Here is a 15,844-nt window from a genome sequence, read left to right as displayed (position 1 = left end):
TTTAGTGAGATTACAGGATACAAGCTCGAGATCCATAATAAATTATTTTATTGTATACTAGTAAGATTCATAAAAAAATTAAATCCCATTTAAAATAAGATAAAGATATAAAATATCTAAGCGACAAATCTATCAAAAGTATATATAAGACTGCTACACTGAAAACTACAGAACACTGCTTCGAGAAATCTTAAAAGATCTAAATAAAAACGAAATATATTCTGTTCATGAACTGAAGACTCAATATTGTTAAAACGGTGTTATGGATTGAAGTGTGTCCCCAAAAAATGTGTGTCAACTTGGCTAGGCCCTAATTTCTAGTATTGTGTGGCTGTTCACAGTTTCTGTTATCTGATGTGATTATTCTATGTGTTGTAAATTCTTACCTCTATGGTGTTAAAGAGGTAGGATTAGAGGCAGTTACGTTAATCAGGCAGGACTCTAATCTACAGGATTAGGCTGTATCTTGAGTCAATCTCTTTTGAGATATGAGAGAGACAAGTGAGCAGAGAAGAGAGGTGCCTTGTGCCGCCAATAGCGAAAAGCCAAGATGGGAGTGCGTCCTTCGGACCTGGGGTTCCTGTGCTGAGAAGCCCCTAAACCCAGGGGAAGAATGAGGACAAGGACCTTCCCCCAGAGTGGACAGAGAGAAAGACTTCCCCTAGAGCTGACATTCTGAATTCAGATTTTTAGCCTCCTAAACTGTGAGAGAATAAACTGCTGTTTGTTAAAGCCATCTCACTTGTCGTATTTCTGTGATAGCAGTACTAGGTAACTAAGACAGATGACAATTTTCTCTAAATTTTTCTATAGATTCAATGCAATGACAATAAAAATCCTACAAAGGCACCTTGCAGAACCTGACAAATTCTAAAATTTACCCAAAAATGTAAAGAACCTAAATTAGCTAAAACAATTTTGAAAAACAAGAACAAATTTGGAGTACTTATACTATCAGGTTTCAAGATGTATTGTAAAGCTACATACAGTACTCAAGATGATGTGGCAATAGGAAAAGGATCAACTTATAGGCCAATGCAACAGGACAGAGATGATAAAAGGACACCTGTGTTCAACTGATTTTTGGCAGAAATAGCTAACTATCATCAGTCATCACAGAAATGCAAATTAAGGCCCCAAGGATATGCCATTACATAGGTACCAGAATAGCTAAAATTAAAAAACAAAACAAACAAACAAAACTAACCATATCAAGTGTTGAAGAGAATGTTGAGCAACTGGAACTCTCATACACTGTTGGTGGGAATGTAGAATGACACAACTGCTCGGCAAAACATGTTTGCAGTTTTTTAAAAAAGTTAAACATATACTTACCATACGACCTAGGTATATTCCCAAGGAGGGGGGGAGTGGCTACACAAAGACTTGTACATGAATATTCATAGCTGCTTTACCTGTAATACTCAAAACTTGGAAACAATCTCAGTATACTGTGCTATATTCATTCACTGAACAATTTTTAAAAATGTACTGATATAAACAGTCACATGAATGAATGTCAGAAACATTATGCTAAGTGAAAAAACCTAGATACAAAAAATTATGTAATGTGTTATTTCATTTATATAAAATAGTAGAAAATGTAAACTAACCTATATGACAGAAAGTATAACAGTGTTTGCCTTAGGATGAGGGTGTAGGAAAATACGGATTACAAAGGGGCAAATAGATAATGGACATCTATGAAAAATTTAGTGCTAAGATCATACTTAATGGTGAAAAACAGAATGCTTCCAACTTCCTTATCCCCTCTGAGACTGGGAACAAGTAAAGGATGCCTGCTCTTACTATGCTGCTTCAACAATGTATTGGAGTTTCTAGCCAGTGCAATCGGCAAAAAAAAAAAAGAGAGAAAGAAATGAAAGGTATTTAAATCAGAAAGAAAGAAGCAAAACTGTCTTTATTCACGGATGGCAAAACCACTTATGTAGAAAATCCTAAAAAATTATAAAAAGCTATTAGAATAGCAAGTGAACTTAGTAAGGTTGTGGGATAAAAGATCAATATATGCAACACCTTTATAGTGAAGACTATAAAACACTGCTGACAAATTATAGAAGATCTAAATAAATGGAGAGATGTACCTTGTTTATTGGTAAAAGGTGTCAATTGTTTAGATGTCAGTTCTCCCTAGAGTGGTCTATAGATTCAACACAATCCCAATCAAATCCCAGCAGGCGTTTTTTTTTTGGACTAACAAACTGATTCCAAAATGCATATGGAGCTATAAAGAACCAGAACAATTTTGACAAAGTTGGAAAACTCTCACTACATGACTTCACGATTAGAAATTCTTTGTGACCTTGGATTAGTTAAAGATTTCTCACGTATGACACCAAAAGCACAATCCATTAAAGAAAAAAAAGTGATAAACTGTACTTCACAAAAATTAAATACTTTTGATCTGTAAAAGACACTGTTAACACAATGAAAACACAAATCACAGACTGGAAGAAAATATATTTGCAAATCACATATCTGCTAAAGGATTTGTATAGACCATATATATAAAGAAACTCAAAAATAAAAAATTAAACAACCTTACCAAAAAAGATTCAAAGAGACACTTCACAAAAGGTATGCAAATGACAAGTACATGAAAAGATGCTCACCACCACTCCTTTAAGAAAATGTAAATTTAAAGCACAATCTGATACCACCACAAACTTATTAGAATGTTATTTAAAAAAGACTGACCTTACCGAACAACCCAACTGTCCATCAAAAGATGAATGGATAAACAAAATGTGGTAGTGTCATACAATGGAATCTTATTCAGGCATAAAGAGAAACGAAGATCTGATAAATACTATCATCACATGGATGAATCTTGAAAACATTGTGCTGAGTAAATTAAGTGAGACACAAAAGAACAATTATTATATGATCTCATGTGAAGTATCTAGAATAGGCATATGCATAGAGACAATATTAGTGGTTACCAAGGGCTATGGAGTAAGGGGAGAAACAGAGAAAGTTATTGCTTAATGGTTACTGAGTTTCTGTTTATGGTGATGAAAATCATTTGGAAATAGATAGTAGTGATGGTCATACAACATGGAGAATGTAATTAATGTCACTGAATTATACACTTAAAAATGGCTGAAATGGCATATGTTTTGTTATATATATTTTACAATAAAAATTTTCCCATTTATATAAAATTCCAGGAAATGTAAACTAATCTACAGTGACAAAAAAAAGTCAGCGGTGGCCTAGGGACCAAAAAGGAATGGGGAAGAACAAGAAAGCAGGTTTACAAAGGGACATGAGGAAAGTTTTTGGGGTGACGGATGTGTTCATTATTTTTATTGTAGTGATGGTTTTATCAGCGTAGACATATAACGGAACTTATTAAATTGCACACTTTAAATATGTACAGTTTAGTGTCAATTATACCTTAATAAAAAGGTTGGTGGGGGCGGGAATGAGAGAAAGAGAGAGAAGTAAATAAAATAGCAAGCCAAATAATGGGATAAAATGTTTGTAAGCCATATGCCTTAGAAATGGCTTGGATCCTAAATATATTAAAGATTCCCAAAAACCAATCATAAGACATACAGTCCAACTTAATATAAGGCAAAAGACTTAGACATTTCACAAAAGAAAAGGCCAAGAAGGAAAAGTGCTCAAAGTTATTATTTACCAGGAAAATGAAAATTCAAAACCACTTCACATTGACTAGACTAGCTAAATCAAAAAGACTGACAATATCATATGTTGGTGAGTATATAGAACAACTGGAAACTAGAACATTGCTGGTGGAAATCTGAAATGGTACAACCACTGTGGAACACAATTTGGTAGTTTCTCATAAAGCAAATAATTACCTCTTCTATGACTCAGTAAGTCCACTCACTCCTAGGTATTCACCCAGTAGAAACAAAAACATATCTATAAAAGATTTGTTCATAGCATGTGTACTTATAATAGCTAAGAACCAAGAAGAAGAAAAAAATATCCATCAACTGGTGAACAGATTAACAAACTGTGGTATATCCATACAAAGGAATAATACTCAGTAATAAAAAGAAACAAATTACTAATAACAACATGGATGAACCTCAAAAACACCATGCCAAATGAGGCAAGCCAGACACAAAAGAGTACTTACTGTGTGATTTCATTTACATTAAAGTCATGAACAGACAATACCAACCTATGCGATTAGAAAGCAAAAGAAGTTAGCCAAGGGGTGAAAAATTGGGACAAAAGAGAACTTTCATAAGTTCTCAAAAGAGAATTTTCATGAAAATTTTCCACATCTTGATTGAGATATTAGTTACACAATATAGGTACTTGTCAAGACTATTATACACTCAAAACATATGACTTCTATGGCATGTAAATTATACCTTAATTTAAAAAAAAGTATTGAAAAAAATCCCAATTAAAACCTAAAGAGGTTTCTGTTTTATAAGCTGAACTTTATGAAGTGATTCTAAAATTTACATAGAGATAAATAAAACCAAGAATAGCCAAGACCTTCATGAACAATAAGGTGACAGGATTTGTCCTATTGAACATCTAGGCTCATTATAAAGTTACAGTAATTAAGACAGTGTGGTATTCAAGCAGGGGTTGACAGAAAATCATATGGAACAGACTTGGAATCGGGGGATAGGGACAAACTTATATGGATATTTGATTTATGGAAAATGTAGTACTGCATGAAAATAGGTGTCATGGATTGAACTGTGTTCCCCAAAAATATGTCAACTTGGTTAGGTCATGATTCCCAGCATTGTATGATCGTCTACTGTTCTGTCATCTGATGTGATTTCCCTACGTGTTGTGAAGCCTATCACTGTGATATTGGTGGGATGGATTAGCGGCAGTTATACTGATGAGATCTACAAGATTGGATAGTGTCTTGGGCAGGTCTCTTTTGAGATAAATGAGAAAAGTGAGCAGAGAGACAGGGTAACCTCATACCACCAAGGGGGCAGTGCCAGGAGGGGAGTGCATCCTTTGGACCTGAGGTTCCTGTGCTGAGATGCTTCCGGACCAGGGGAAGACTGGTGATAGGGACCTTCCTCCAGAGCCAACGGAGAGAGAGGGCCTTCCCCTGGAGCCAGCGCCCTGAGTTCAGACTTCTGGCCTACTGGACTGTGAGAGAATGGACTTCCCTTTGTTGAGGCCATCCACTTGTGGTATTTCTGTTGTGGCAGCACTAGATAACCTGAAAGTGGGTAAAGGTCAATACCACTGTGCCACCAGGGCTCCATTCACACAGGTAGCCATGTGGAAAGTTAAACTATACCCCAAAATCACTGCGGGTAGACTGTACATCTAAAGATAAAAGGAAAACAAATGTTCCAGTGTGTAATAAAGGAAAATATCTTTATGACCTCAGGGTATGGAAATATTTCTTACATAAAGGATTGTACATGTAAAAAATGTTGATTTGGCAAATGTTTTGTTATACATATTTTTTGCTACAATAAAAGAAGACATAAAGGAAAAGGCTGTTGAACTGATCTACATCACAATTAAGAACTTAAGGGTTCTTCCAAAGACAGTACTAAAAGAATGACAGAGTGGGAAAAACGTTATTTGCAACAAAATAAGCAACAAGGATTCATATTCAGAATATGCAAAGAATTCAACATCTCAATAACAAAAATACAAACTATAATGAGATACTACTATATAGTAAACAGAATGACTGAAATTAAACAGACCAAAAAACAAAAATATAAAGACTGACAACAGTAAGTGTTGGTGAGGATATGGAACAATGGGAACTCTCATACCACAGAGTGGTACATCCACTCTGGAATACAACCTGTAATTAGCAATTAAAACTAAGTATATACACACTCCGTAAGTCAACAGTTGCCTCTTACGTATAATCAACAGATATGCATGCACATATACATCTAACATACAAAAATGTTGCTTTACTTATAAAAGCCCTGAACTATACAATGAATATTTGGTGAAGATCATTCAAAAGCAGTTCCAACAGTAGTACATTGACAGGGAACTGTCAGAAATTCAAGCCGGATTCAGAAGAGGAAGTGGAACAAGGGATATAACTGCTGATGTCAGATGGATCTTGGCTGAAAGCAGAGAATACTAGAAAGATGTTTACCTGTGTTTTGTTGACTTCGCAAAGGCATTGGACTGTGTGAATCATAACAAATTATGGATAATATCGTGAGGAATGGGAATTCCCGAACACTTAACTGTGCTCATGAGGAATCTGTACACAAACCAAGAGGCAGTTGTTTGAGCAGAACAAGGGGATACTGCATGGTTTAAAGTCAGGAAAGGTGTGTGTCAAGGCTGTATCCTTTCACCATACTTATTCGATCTGTATGCTGAGCAAATAATCCCAGAGGCTGGACTATATGAAGAAGAATGGGTACCAGAATTGGAGGAAGACCTGCGACATGCAAATGACACAACCTTGTTTGCTGTAAGTGAAGAGGACTTGAAGCACTTACTGGTGAAGATCAAAGACAATAGCCTTCAGTATGGACTACATCTCAACATAAAGAACACAAAAATCCTCAAAACTAGACCAACAAGCAGTATCATGATAAATGGAGAAAATATTGAAGTCATCAAGGATTTCATTTTACTTGGATCCACAACCAACACCCATGGAAGCAATAGCCAAGAAATGAAAAGACACATTGTATTGGTCAAATCTGCTGCAAAAGACCTCTTTGGAGTGTTAAAAAGCAAAGATAATCACTTTAAGGAGTAAGGTACACCTGACCCAAACCATGGTGTTTTCAATTGCCTCATATGCATGTGAAAGCTGGACAATGAGTAAGGAAGACTGAAGACGAATTGATGTCTTTAAATTACAGTATTGGCAAAGAATATTGAATATACCACGGACTACCTGAAGAACTAGTAAATTTGTCTGATAACAAACACAGCCAGAATGCTCCTTAGAAGCAAGGATGGTGAGACCCCGTCTCACATGCTTCAGACATGTTATCAGGAGGGACCAGTCCCTGCAGAAGGACATCATGCTTGGTAGAGGGCCAGTGAAAAAGAGGAAGACCCTCAACAAGATGGACTGATACAGTGGTGTGACAAAGGGCTCAAGCATAACGATTGCGAGGATAGGGCAGGATTGGGCAGTGTTTTGTTCTGTTGTACAATGGGTCCTGATGAGTCGGAACCGGCTCGATGGCACCTAACAACAACATACAATGAAACTACTACAGCGATGAGAATTAACTATAACTTCATGCAACAATATACAAAAGAATACAATATTGTATAATCACATTCATAATAAGTTCAAAAGTAGGCAAAACCAAACTACATAGTATGTGTGTGTGTATCCAAAAAAAAAAAACCAAAACACATTGCCATTAAGTCAATTCTGACTTATAGTGACCCTCTATAGGATTTTTTTTTATAGAGTAGAACTGCCCCATAGAGTTTCTAAGGAGGATCTGGTGGATCTGAACTGCCGACCTTTTGGTTAATAGCCGTAGCTCTTAACTACTATACCACCAGGGCTTCCTGTGCATATCCAGGGGCTAAAATTCTATAGACATGCAAGAGTGATTAAATTCTAAGAAAATGGTAATATTTGGGGGTAAGTAAGAGAGTTGATTCGAGAAAAGGCATGCAGGCTGCTTCTAGGGTGCTGATCATGTTCAATTTCTTGATCTGGTAGTGATTACAAAATGTTCAATGTATAGTAACTCATTAACAGGTACATTTATGTCATCTGCACCTTTTCCCATATTTCACAATAAAATAAAGTTAAAACCAAGATATATAGAATATTATATACCATGTTCCTATTTGGGTCAGAAATGAGAAAAATAAGAATATGTATTTGCCTTTCTTCACATATGTATACAAAAAACACTGGAAAGATATACAAGATCTTAATAAGAGTGGCTGGTTATCTATGCCAATGGGATGAACGATGTGGATAAGAATAAAAGTGATAATACATCTTAAAGTACACTTGTTATACACTGTTTAGGTTTTTTTTAATGGTATGAATTTATTCCTTTGTCAAAAGGTAAAAATTAACTTTAAAAACTTGATAAACTGGACAATGCTATTTACCTATCACCTTCCCAACCCCAGTGACTAGCAGAGTACCTGGCATGCCAGGTACTCAGTGTTTTGTAAATGAATCAATCAAATGTCTCAGTGATTAAGATGTTCTCTTCGAAATGGCGGGTCCACCCTTCTTTGCTTAGCTAATCCTGCTTATCTGTGGAGACCATTTCCAGAACTGCCTCCCTAAGAAAGTTCCCTTTCCATGCCACACAACCCAGGGGACCGTTTTAAACAAAGCAGTCATTCCAATCCAACCTAAGCCAGTCTTTTTAGTCTAAACGTCAGTGTCTTTTATAGGTATGGCAAGCATTCAATGCTTATTTACTGTACAAATCAATGTGTGAATAAATAAATACACGAGTTAAATTTTATTTAAAAATCAAATGTAACAAACTCCTTGTTCTCTTGAGCTAAAGTCAGGTTACACTGTTACAACAAAAAAGTGAACTAATAAATTCATTTTAAAACAAGACATTTAAATTTCTTGATTTATTCCTTATAGTTTTTGTTTACAGCAAATTGTAAAATATGTTTTACTACTTTAAATTACACTATAAAATTTCATTATAAAACGGGGATACTTCAGATGCCTTATTAAAATATGCAAACTAGAGTAGAGGAGATAAACCCCACAAAATTCAAGGGCCTGCCACTTCAGTAAAGTTTCTGGGGGTTCAGTGATTTGAGAAATTACAAGAGATGCCCTCCAAGATGAAAGGCAAGATGCTGCATGCACCTCATACTACTTGCCACAAAAATAAAGAGGTACAATTGTTTGGTTGGCCTTTTTGGGTTTTGCAGGTAACATATATTACATCTGAGTGTGCTACTTCAACTCATCTACCATCACCCATAAGTCAACACAAGGCTACCAGCAAGTTCAGGAAACAGTACAAACCACTGTACCACCTGGGCCTTATGATCTAGCATATCTATGTCCATGGCAAATAGGCATGCTCTAGGGAACGTCTTGTAAACAACAAGATGAGAATCACAATGCAGTCCTCTAGGATGTCTGAGAACATCTACGACCTCTTCTGCAAACAACCTATGGCTTGCTACTGGGCCTCAGTAGAGGCTGAATGTATAACCATGGGATATGCATAGGAGACTACGCAACATGAACTTTCCAACATGAACTGGGTACCTGTCATAAGGTTGGACATACACAATAGCAATTATCAAGTGAATATGGTATATAAGAATGTACGACATAATCAACGTCCATGGAAATAGCAGTCAAGAAATCAAATGATGTATTGCATCGGGCAAATCTGCTGCAAAAGACCTCTGTTATGGATTGAATTGTGTCCCCCCAAAATATGTGTCAACTTCCTTAGGCTATGATTCTGAGTACTGTGTGGTTGTCCTCCATTCTGTGATTGTAATTTTATGTTAAAGTGGATTAGGGTGGAATTTTAACACCCTTACCCAGGTTACATCCCGGATCCAATGTAAAGGCAGTTTCCCTGGGATATGGCCTGCACCGCCTTTTAACCCTCAAGGGATAAAAAGGAAAGGGAATTGAGCAGAGAGGGGGACCTCATACCACCAAAAAAGCAGTGACAGGAGCAGAGCGCGTCCTTTGGAGCCAGGGTCCCCGTGTGGAGAAGCTCCTAGTCCGAGCTAAGATTGATGAGAAAGCCAAGAGAGAAAGAAAGCCATTCCCTCGAGCTGATGCCATGAATTTCGACTTTTGGCCTACTTTAATGTGAAGAAATAAATTTCTCTTTGTTGAAGCCAACCACTTCTGGTATTTCAGATATAGGAGCGCTAGATGACTACTCTGTCCTATAGGGTCACTGTGAGTTGGAATTGACTAAGAGGGACTAAGACAACCTCTTTGAAGTGTTAAAAGCAAAGATGTCACTTTGAGAAATAAGGTGCGCCTGACCCAAGCCATGGTGTTTTCAATCACCTCATATGCATGTGAAAGCTGGACAATGAATAAGGAAGACCAAAGAAGAATTGATGCCTTTGAATTATGGCACGGGCAAAGAATACTGAATATACCATGGACTGCCAGAAGAACGAACAAATCTGTCTTGGAAGAAATACAGCCAGAACGTTCCTTAGAGTGAGGATGATGAGACTTCGTCTCAGGTACTTTGGACATGTTATCATGAGGGACCAGTCCCAGGATAAGGACATCATGCTTGGCAAAGTAGAGGGTCACTGAAAGAGAGCAAGACCCTCAATGAGAAGGACTGACACAGTGGCTCCAACGATAAGCTCAAGCATAGCCAATGACTGTGAGGGTGGTGCAGGACTGGGCCATGTTTCATTCTATTGTACATAAGGGTTGCTATGAGTTGGAACTGGCTTGACAGCACCTAACAACAATAATATGGTATATAAGAGACCAAGCTTAGGCAGGTCCAGAGAAAGCTGCATGAGCAGGTAGCCCCAACTCCTTCCACACCAACTCCTGCATTGCCTCTCCTCCCTCAATCTGTACCTATGGCTGCCTGGGGAGTTCCTTGTGATCAGCTGACTGAGGAAGAAACAATGTAATCATGGTTTACAGATGGATTTGCACAACATCCAGGTACCACCCGAAAGTGGACAGCCCCACTCAGAGCCCTGAAGGATGGTAGTGAAAGGAAATCCTTTTAGAGAGTAGAACTTACAGCAGTACAGTTGGTTATCTATTTTGTCTGGACTGAGAAATGTCCAGAATCACTGATCTAAATGGATAAAATGGGCAGTTACTAAAGGCTTGGTTGGATGGTCAGGGACCTAAAAAGAACAAGATTGGAAGATTTGCGAGAAGGAAGTCTGGAAGAGGTATGTAGATCGACCTCCCTCAGAATGGGCAAAGACTTTGAAGATATTTGAATCCCATGTGAATACCCAAAGGGCACCCAGTGTAAAAAAAACTGTAAAGGAGGCCATTAATACAAGGTAGACAAAATGGCATGCTCTACTGATGTCAGTCAGCCTCTTTCTCCAGTCACCGCAGTGCTTTCCCAACGGACCCATGAGTGAAGTGGCCATGGTGGCAGAGATGGAGGCTATGCAGGGGCTCAACTGCTAACGCTACTGCCGAGTGCCTAATCTGCAAACAGCAGAGACCAACTGAGTCCCTGATGGGGTACCATTCCCGAGGGCAAACAGGTAGCCACTTGGAGGCAGATTAATTCCAGTGAACCTCTCCTGCCATGGAGGAAGCAGGTAACTGTCCTGCGTGGAAAAAATACATATCCTGGATATGGATTTGTCTTCCCTGCCCATAATGTTTCTCCCAGCACTAGCATCCATGAGCTCACAAAATGCCTTATCCACTGTCTTGGCACTCCAGAGCATTGTTTTTGATAAAAGAACTCATCTCATAGCAAGAGAAGTACAGCAATAGTTTCTGTAACACCTCAATACCAGACTACATGGTCCTCATATTCAAGGCTTGGAAGTAGGAGTGGCTCTTCTAAATATTATACCTAAAAACCCTTTTGCAGGATTTGCTTCCCCTCCTAGCAACTTTGAGCTCTGTTAATTTAGTGGTCTTAGTGTCCAAAAGTGCTCCTGCTTCTACTAGGAGGCACAAAATGGTTACACTGAGTTAGAAACTGTCATTTGGTCATTTTGGGCTCCTCAGTGCACTGAACTGATAGGCAAGAAAAGGAATTACGCTACTGGCTAGAGTGAATGATCTCTATTACCAAGGGAAAATTGAGTTATTGCACACAACGGGGGCCAGGAGGACTATGTCTGAAGCCCAGGGAATTCTCAGGTTCCCCATAGTCCTCCCAGGTCTACTAGTAAAGGTTAATGGGAAACTATAGCTGCCACACATACAAAAAGAGGTAACTGAGGACTCAGATCCCTCACAAACGAAAGTATTGGAATTTATACCATCAGGTAAAGAACCCACAACAGTTGAAGCTGACTGAGAGCAGAAGTACCAAGTGGGTAGTGAAAGAAGGAAGCCAGAGCTACAACCTTGTGACCAATTACAGAAGCAAGGACTGTAGTAGCTTTTCTCTTTGCTCTTATAATAATTTTTTAATATATCTGCATATTTGTGTATGTTAACCACTTTCTTCTTCTCTCTCTTCATTTTATATACAAGTTGCTGGAGGTGAACTTTAATTTTTAGTAAACAGATTAATTGGAGGCACTGTGATGGAATTTCAGGAATAATTAATATAGCCAGCAGCAGATAAAATGATGGTTGAGACTATGTATCGCCTTATTTTGGAGAGAGGGTTAGAACTTCCTCTGGAGGAGAATTCTATCTCCTTAGGTGGGAACAGTTGTTTTGCTGCTGGATGGAAATTCAAGTGATTAGAAGCGTGTAGCCAAGAGAATGGACTCTGCCTCTCAGCTCCAAATGTATGGTTCTCAGCTTCAAATTCACCCTTCAGTGCCCTACTTTGTGATAAAGGAGCTGGATTCTATAAACCTTCTCCCTTGCCATCTAGCACAGCTTTGTCAGTAGAAGGTGGAAAAGGACACAGCAATAGGAGCACTTCCTGTCCCTGTACCCTAGCCTCAGCACACCTGCATCCTGCATGCCAGTCCTGACCAGCAGCTCCCTTCCTACCAGTCTGCACCCAACGGCTGTGCACCAGCGCTGGCCCAGGGTAATCCAATGAACTTCTCCGCTATCTCCTGGGCTGCAATATATTCTCCAACAAGATATGAATTCCAGCCTTGGGGAGGAGGACCCGCCTTTAATTTTGTTTCTTCTTTGGATATTCATCCTCAGTCCTAGGGTACTCTTTAGAGTTTTCCTTTATCCCTTCACAGTAACTAATACCTTGAAATAGTTTATAATTCTTTAAATTAAATTGTCCCTGCTCAACTTACTGTGTAGTTTCTGCCTCCTGACTGACCCAACTGATACAGGAAGTAACAAATACCTTAAAATCTAGAGAAACTGGCTCTATTTCTATAAATTGTTGGTTGCCATCAGTCAGCTCCAACTCACGGTGACCTTATGTATAACAGAACGAATTGTTGCCTGGTCCTGTGGCATCTTCATGATCTTTAATAGGTTTAAGCCCATTGTGGTGACTACTGTGTAAATCCATCTCATTGAGGGTGTTCCTCATTTTCACTGATCCTCTACCAAACATGATGTCCTTTGTCCTTTTCTAGCAATTGGTCTTTCCTGATAATGTGTCCAAAGTAAGCAAGAAAAAGTGCTGTCATTCTCACTTCTTAGGAACATTCTGGTTTTATTTAAGACTGATTTGTCTGTTCTTCTGCCAGTCCATGGCATACTCAATATTTGACAACACCACAATTCAAATGTATCGATTTTTCTTTTCTTTTTTCATTGTGTAGTTAGTGCCTCACATTGTCTTTGTTTTAGGCACATAAAGACGTCATCTGCATACTGCAGGTTGTTAATGAGTTCTACGAGCTTATATAAATATAATACCTCATTTAATTCTAAGAACTAGCCTATGAGGTAGATTATATCATTATTATCATTTTTACAAATGAGGACACTAAGGCACAAAAAGGTTTAGCAATTTGCACAAGAAGTGATACAGCAGAGATATAAACTCATGAAATTTCTAGTTGAGAGCTCTGAGTAGTAGCTTAATAAAACCTTATGACAACACTTAAGTACTACTGTTCACATTCTATAGATGAGAAAAGTAAAATTTGTCCCAAGTCACATAACTAATAAGTGATGAAATAAGGATTCTAACCTAGTTTGCCTAACTCTAAAGACCAATTTCATAACTACTATGTTTTTATTGCCACTCTATGACAAATAGAAATGAATTAAAAAACCATCGTATACATCAGATCAAATCTCACAGAAAACTAAGGATCAGATAGGAGTAAGGTATTATGTCATGGAGACACTTAAAAATTACACCCTCAGAAATATGAAATATTAATTTCTGCCAAGAATTCCCAATAGTACCAACAAGCAAGACATATACTATATCACTAACTGGTAGAAAACAAACATGCTGCACAAAACATAAGAAATAAAACAAATAGTTGTAATGATAATTTTGCCTGACATATGCAACTAAGCAGTAAATATAAACATACCTGCAGGGAGGCAAGACCATGGAGTCTTTCATAAGCACTGATCCAGAAAGCAGGATATACCAACATCTGGCAATAGTTTCTGAACTGTTTAAATAAATGAGTAAATAAATGAGTAAATAAATACACATATTTACATGTGTATGAACTTAGTATGAAATACACAGCATGAGATACATTCTGATAATACTGCAAATCATTAAAAATTAAGTAACACCTGAGAATTTTTAAACGTTGCCTTAGATTTTATACAGACCATGTTCACGTGGGAAAAAATACCACTATCTTAAGATACAAACTTCAAAAGTATACGTTCATTGTTGTTGCTAAGATGCCGTCGAGTCAGTTCCAACTCATAGCTACCCTAGGTATAGCTGAACGAAATGTTGTTCAGTCCTATGCCATCCTCACAATGATAGTTATGTTTGAGTCCATTACTGCAACCACTGTTTAAACCCATCTCATTGAGGGTCTTTCTCTTTTTCACTAATCCTAGGCTTTATCAAGCATGATGTGCTTCTCCAAGGACTGGCCTCTTCTGATAACATGTCCAAAGTAAGTGAATCGAAGTCTTATCATCCTCGCTTCTACGGAGTATTCTATATGTTCATTAGCTCTGTCTTATTAATGATATGGCTAACTTCATGTTTGTGTACTGGATCTATCACTTAAGTATGGTATTATACCTGCATATTAGGTAATTCTATTTCTGACAATATTTACCCATTCCAAAGACAATTCATGTTTGTCAATGCTGTTATCTACATTTTCAACTGTAACTTGGATCATGATATGACCTATCTATTTTTCTTTAATTTTATCTTGACAGACATAAATGTCTACCCAATCATGCATTTTATGTGTTTGAGGGATAAAATAAAAGCTTATCAGATGACATACATCTGTCACCTTATTTTAATTCAGTTAAATCTCCAATGGAAACACAGCACCTTGTTAAATGTTACTTTATAATCAAATCTAATTATTTTCCTTTGTCTCTCTGTTTCACACACATTTATAATTCACCATGCAAGCATGCCTAAGGCTTCAATTAATTCCAATATATAAAAAACCAGTTGCTGTCAAGTCAGTTCTGATTCATGACAACTCCAAGTGTGTCAGAGTAGAAATGCGTTCCAAAGGATTTGCAATGATTGATATTTTTGGAAGCAGATTGCCAGGCTTTTTTTCTGAGGCACTGTGGGTGGACTCAAATTGTCAACCTTAAGGTTAGCAGTGGAGTGCATTAACTGTTTGCACCACCCAGGGACTCCCAATTCCAATATGTAGAAGATCCTAGTATCTATAAGCCAAATCTTTCCTTTGAGCTGCAGTACTGTGTATCTACCTGTCTACTTGACATGTCGAGTCGAAAACAACTCAAACTCAACACAGTCGAAATCTAATTATCATTTCCTTTAAGTGTGAATTCTTCTAGCATTCTCTGTTCTCAATGAATAGTATGATCTTCTATCCAGAAACCTAGGCCCATCCTCCAGACCATTCGACTTATAATCCAAAGTAAGCTTTATGGGTAAATCCTATTGCTTGCCATGAAAAGGGAAAAAAATAGTAAACTTTCCAGTGGATACTTTAAAGTTCTTCATACCTCTTCCCATATTCACTGAGGGAAGATACAAATCCCTGCAAAGGTTAAAGTTCTTTGTGCAGAAATATTGCTTCCTTATTCTTTTGAAATATGACTTTAAAAAAACCAATAAAGTATAAAATCAATAAAGGATAAGTATGCTCGAAA

The 15,844-nt window shown here is 37.6% G+C and overlaps 1 protein-coding gene across 5 annotated transcripts in view; it reads right to left on the bottom strand.

Annotated features, from left to right (window-relative positions):
- Positions 1 to 15,844, bottom strand: part of RAPGEF6 (Rap guanine nucleotide exchange factor 6) — a 257,480-nt gene that overhangs the window by 159,352 nt on the left and 82,284 nt on the right. For 4 of the 5 annotated variants that reach the window (XM_049872961.1, XM_049872938.1, XM_049872947.1 and 1 more), the window contains exon 4: positions 14,092 to 14,175. The exons of the other annotated variant lie outside the window; for it this stretch is intronic. In XM_049872961.1, coding sequence (XP_049728918.1) covers positions 14,092 to 14,175 — 84 coding nt within the window. The remainder of the gene's footprint in view (positions 1 to 14,091; positions 14,176 to 15,844) is intronic. 5 annotated transcript variants of the gene reach the window in all.

The sequence above is a fragment of the Elephas maximus genome, chromosome 2 (genome assembly GCF_024166365.1).
Source record: "Elephas maximus indicus isolate mEleMax1 chromosome 2, mEleMax1 primary haplotype, whole genome shotgun sequence".
Taxonomy (NCBI): domain Eukaryota; kingdom Metazoa; phylum Chordata; class Mammalia; order Proboscidea; family Elephantidae; genus Elephas; species Elephas maximus.
The sequence above is the reverse complement of the archived record's forward strand: the minus strand, read 5'-3'. Positions and strand labels throughout refer to the sequence as shown.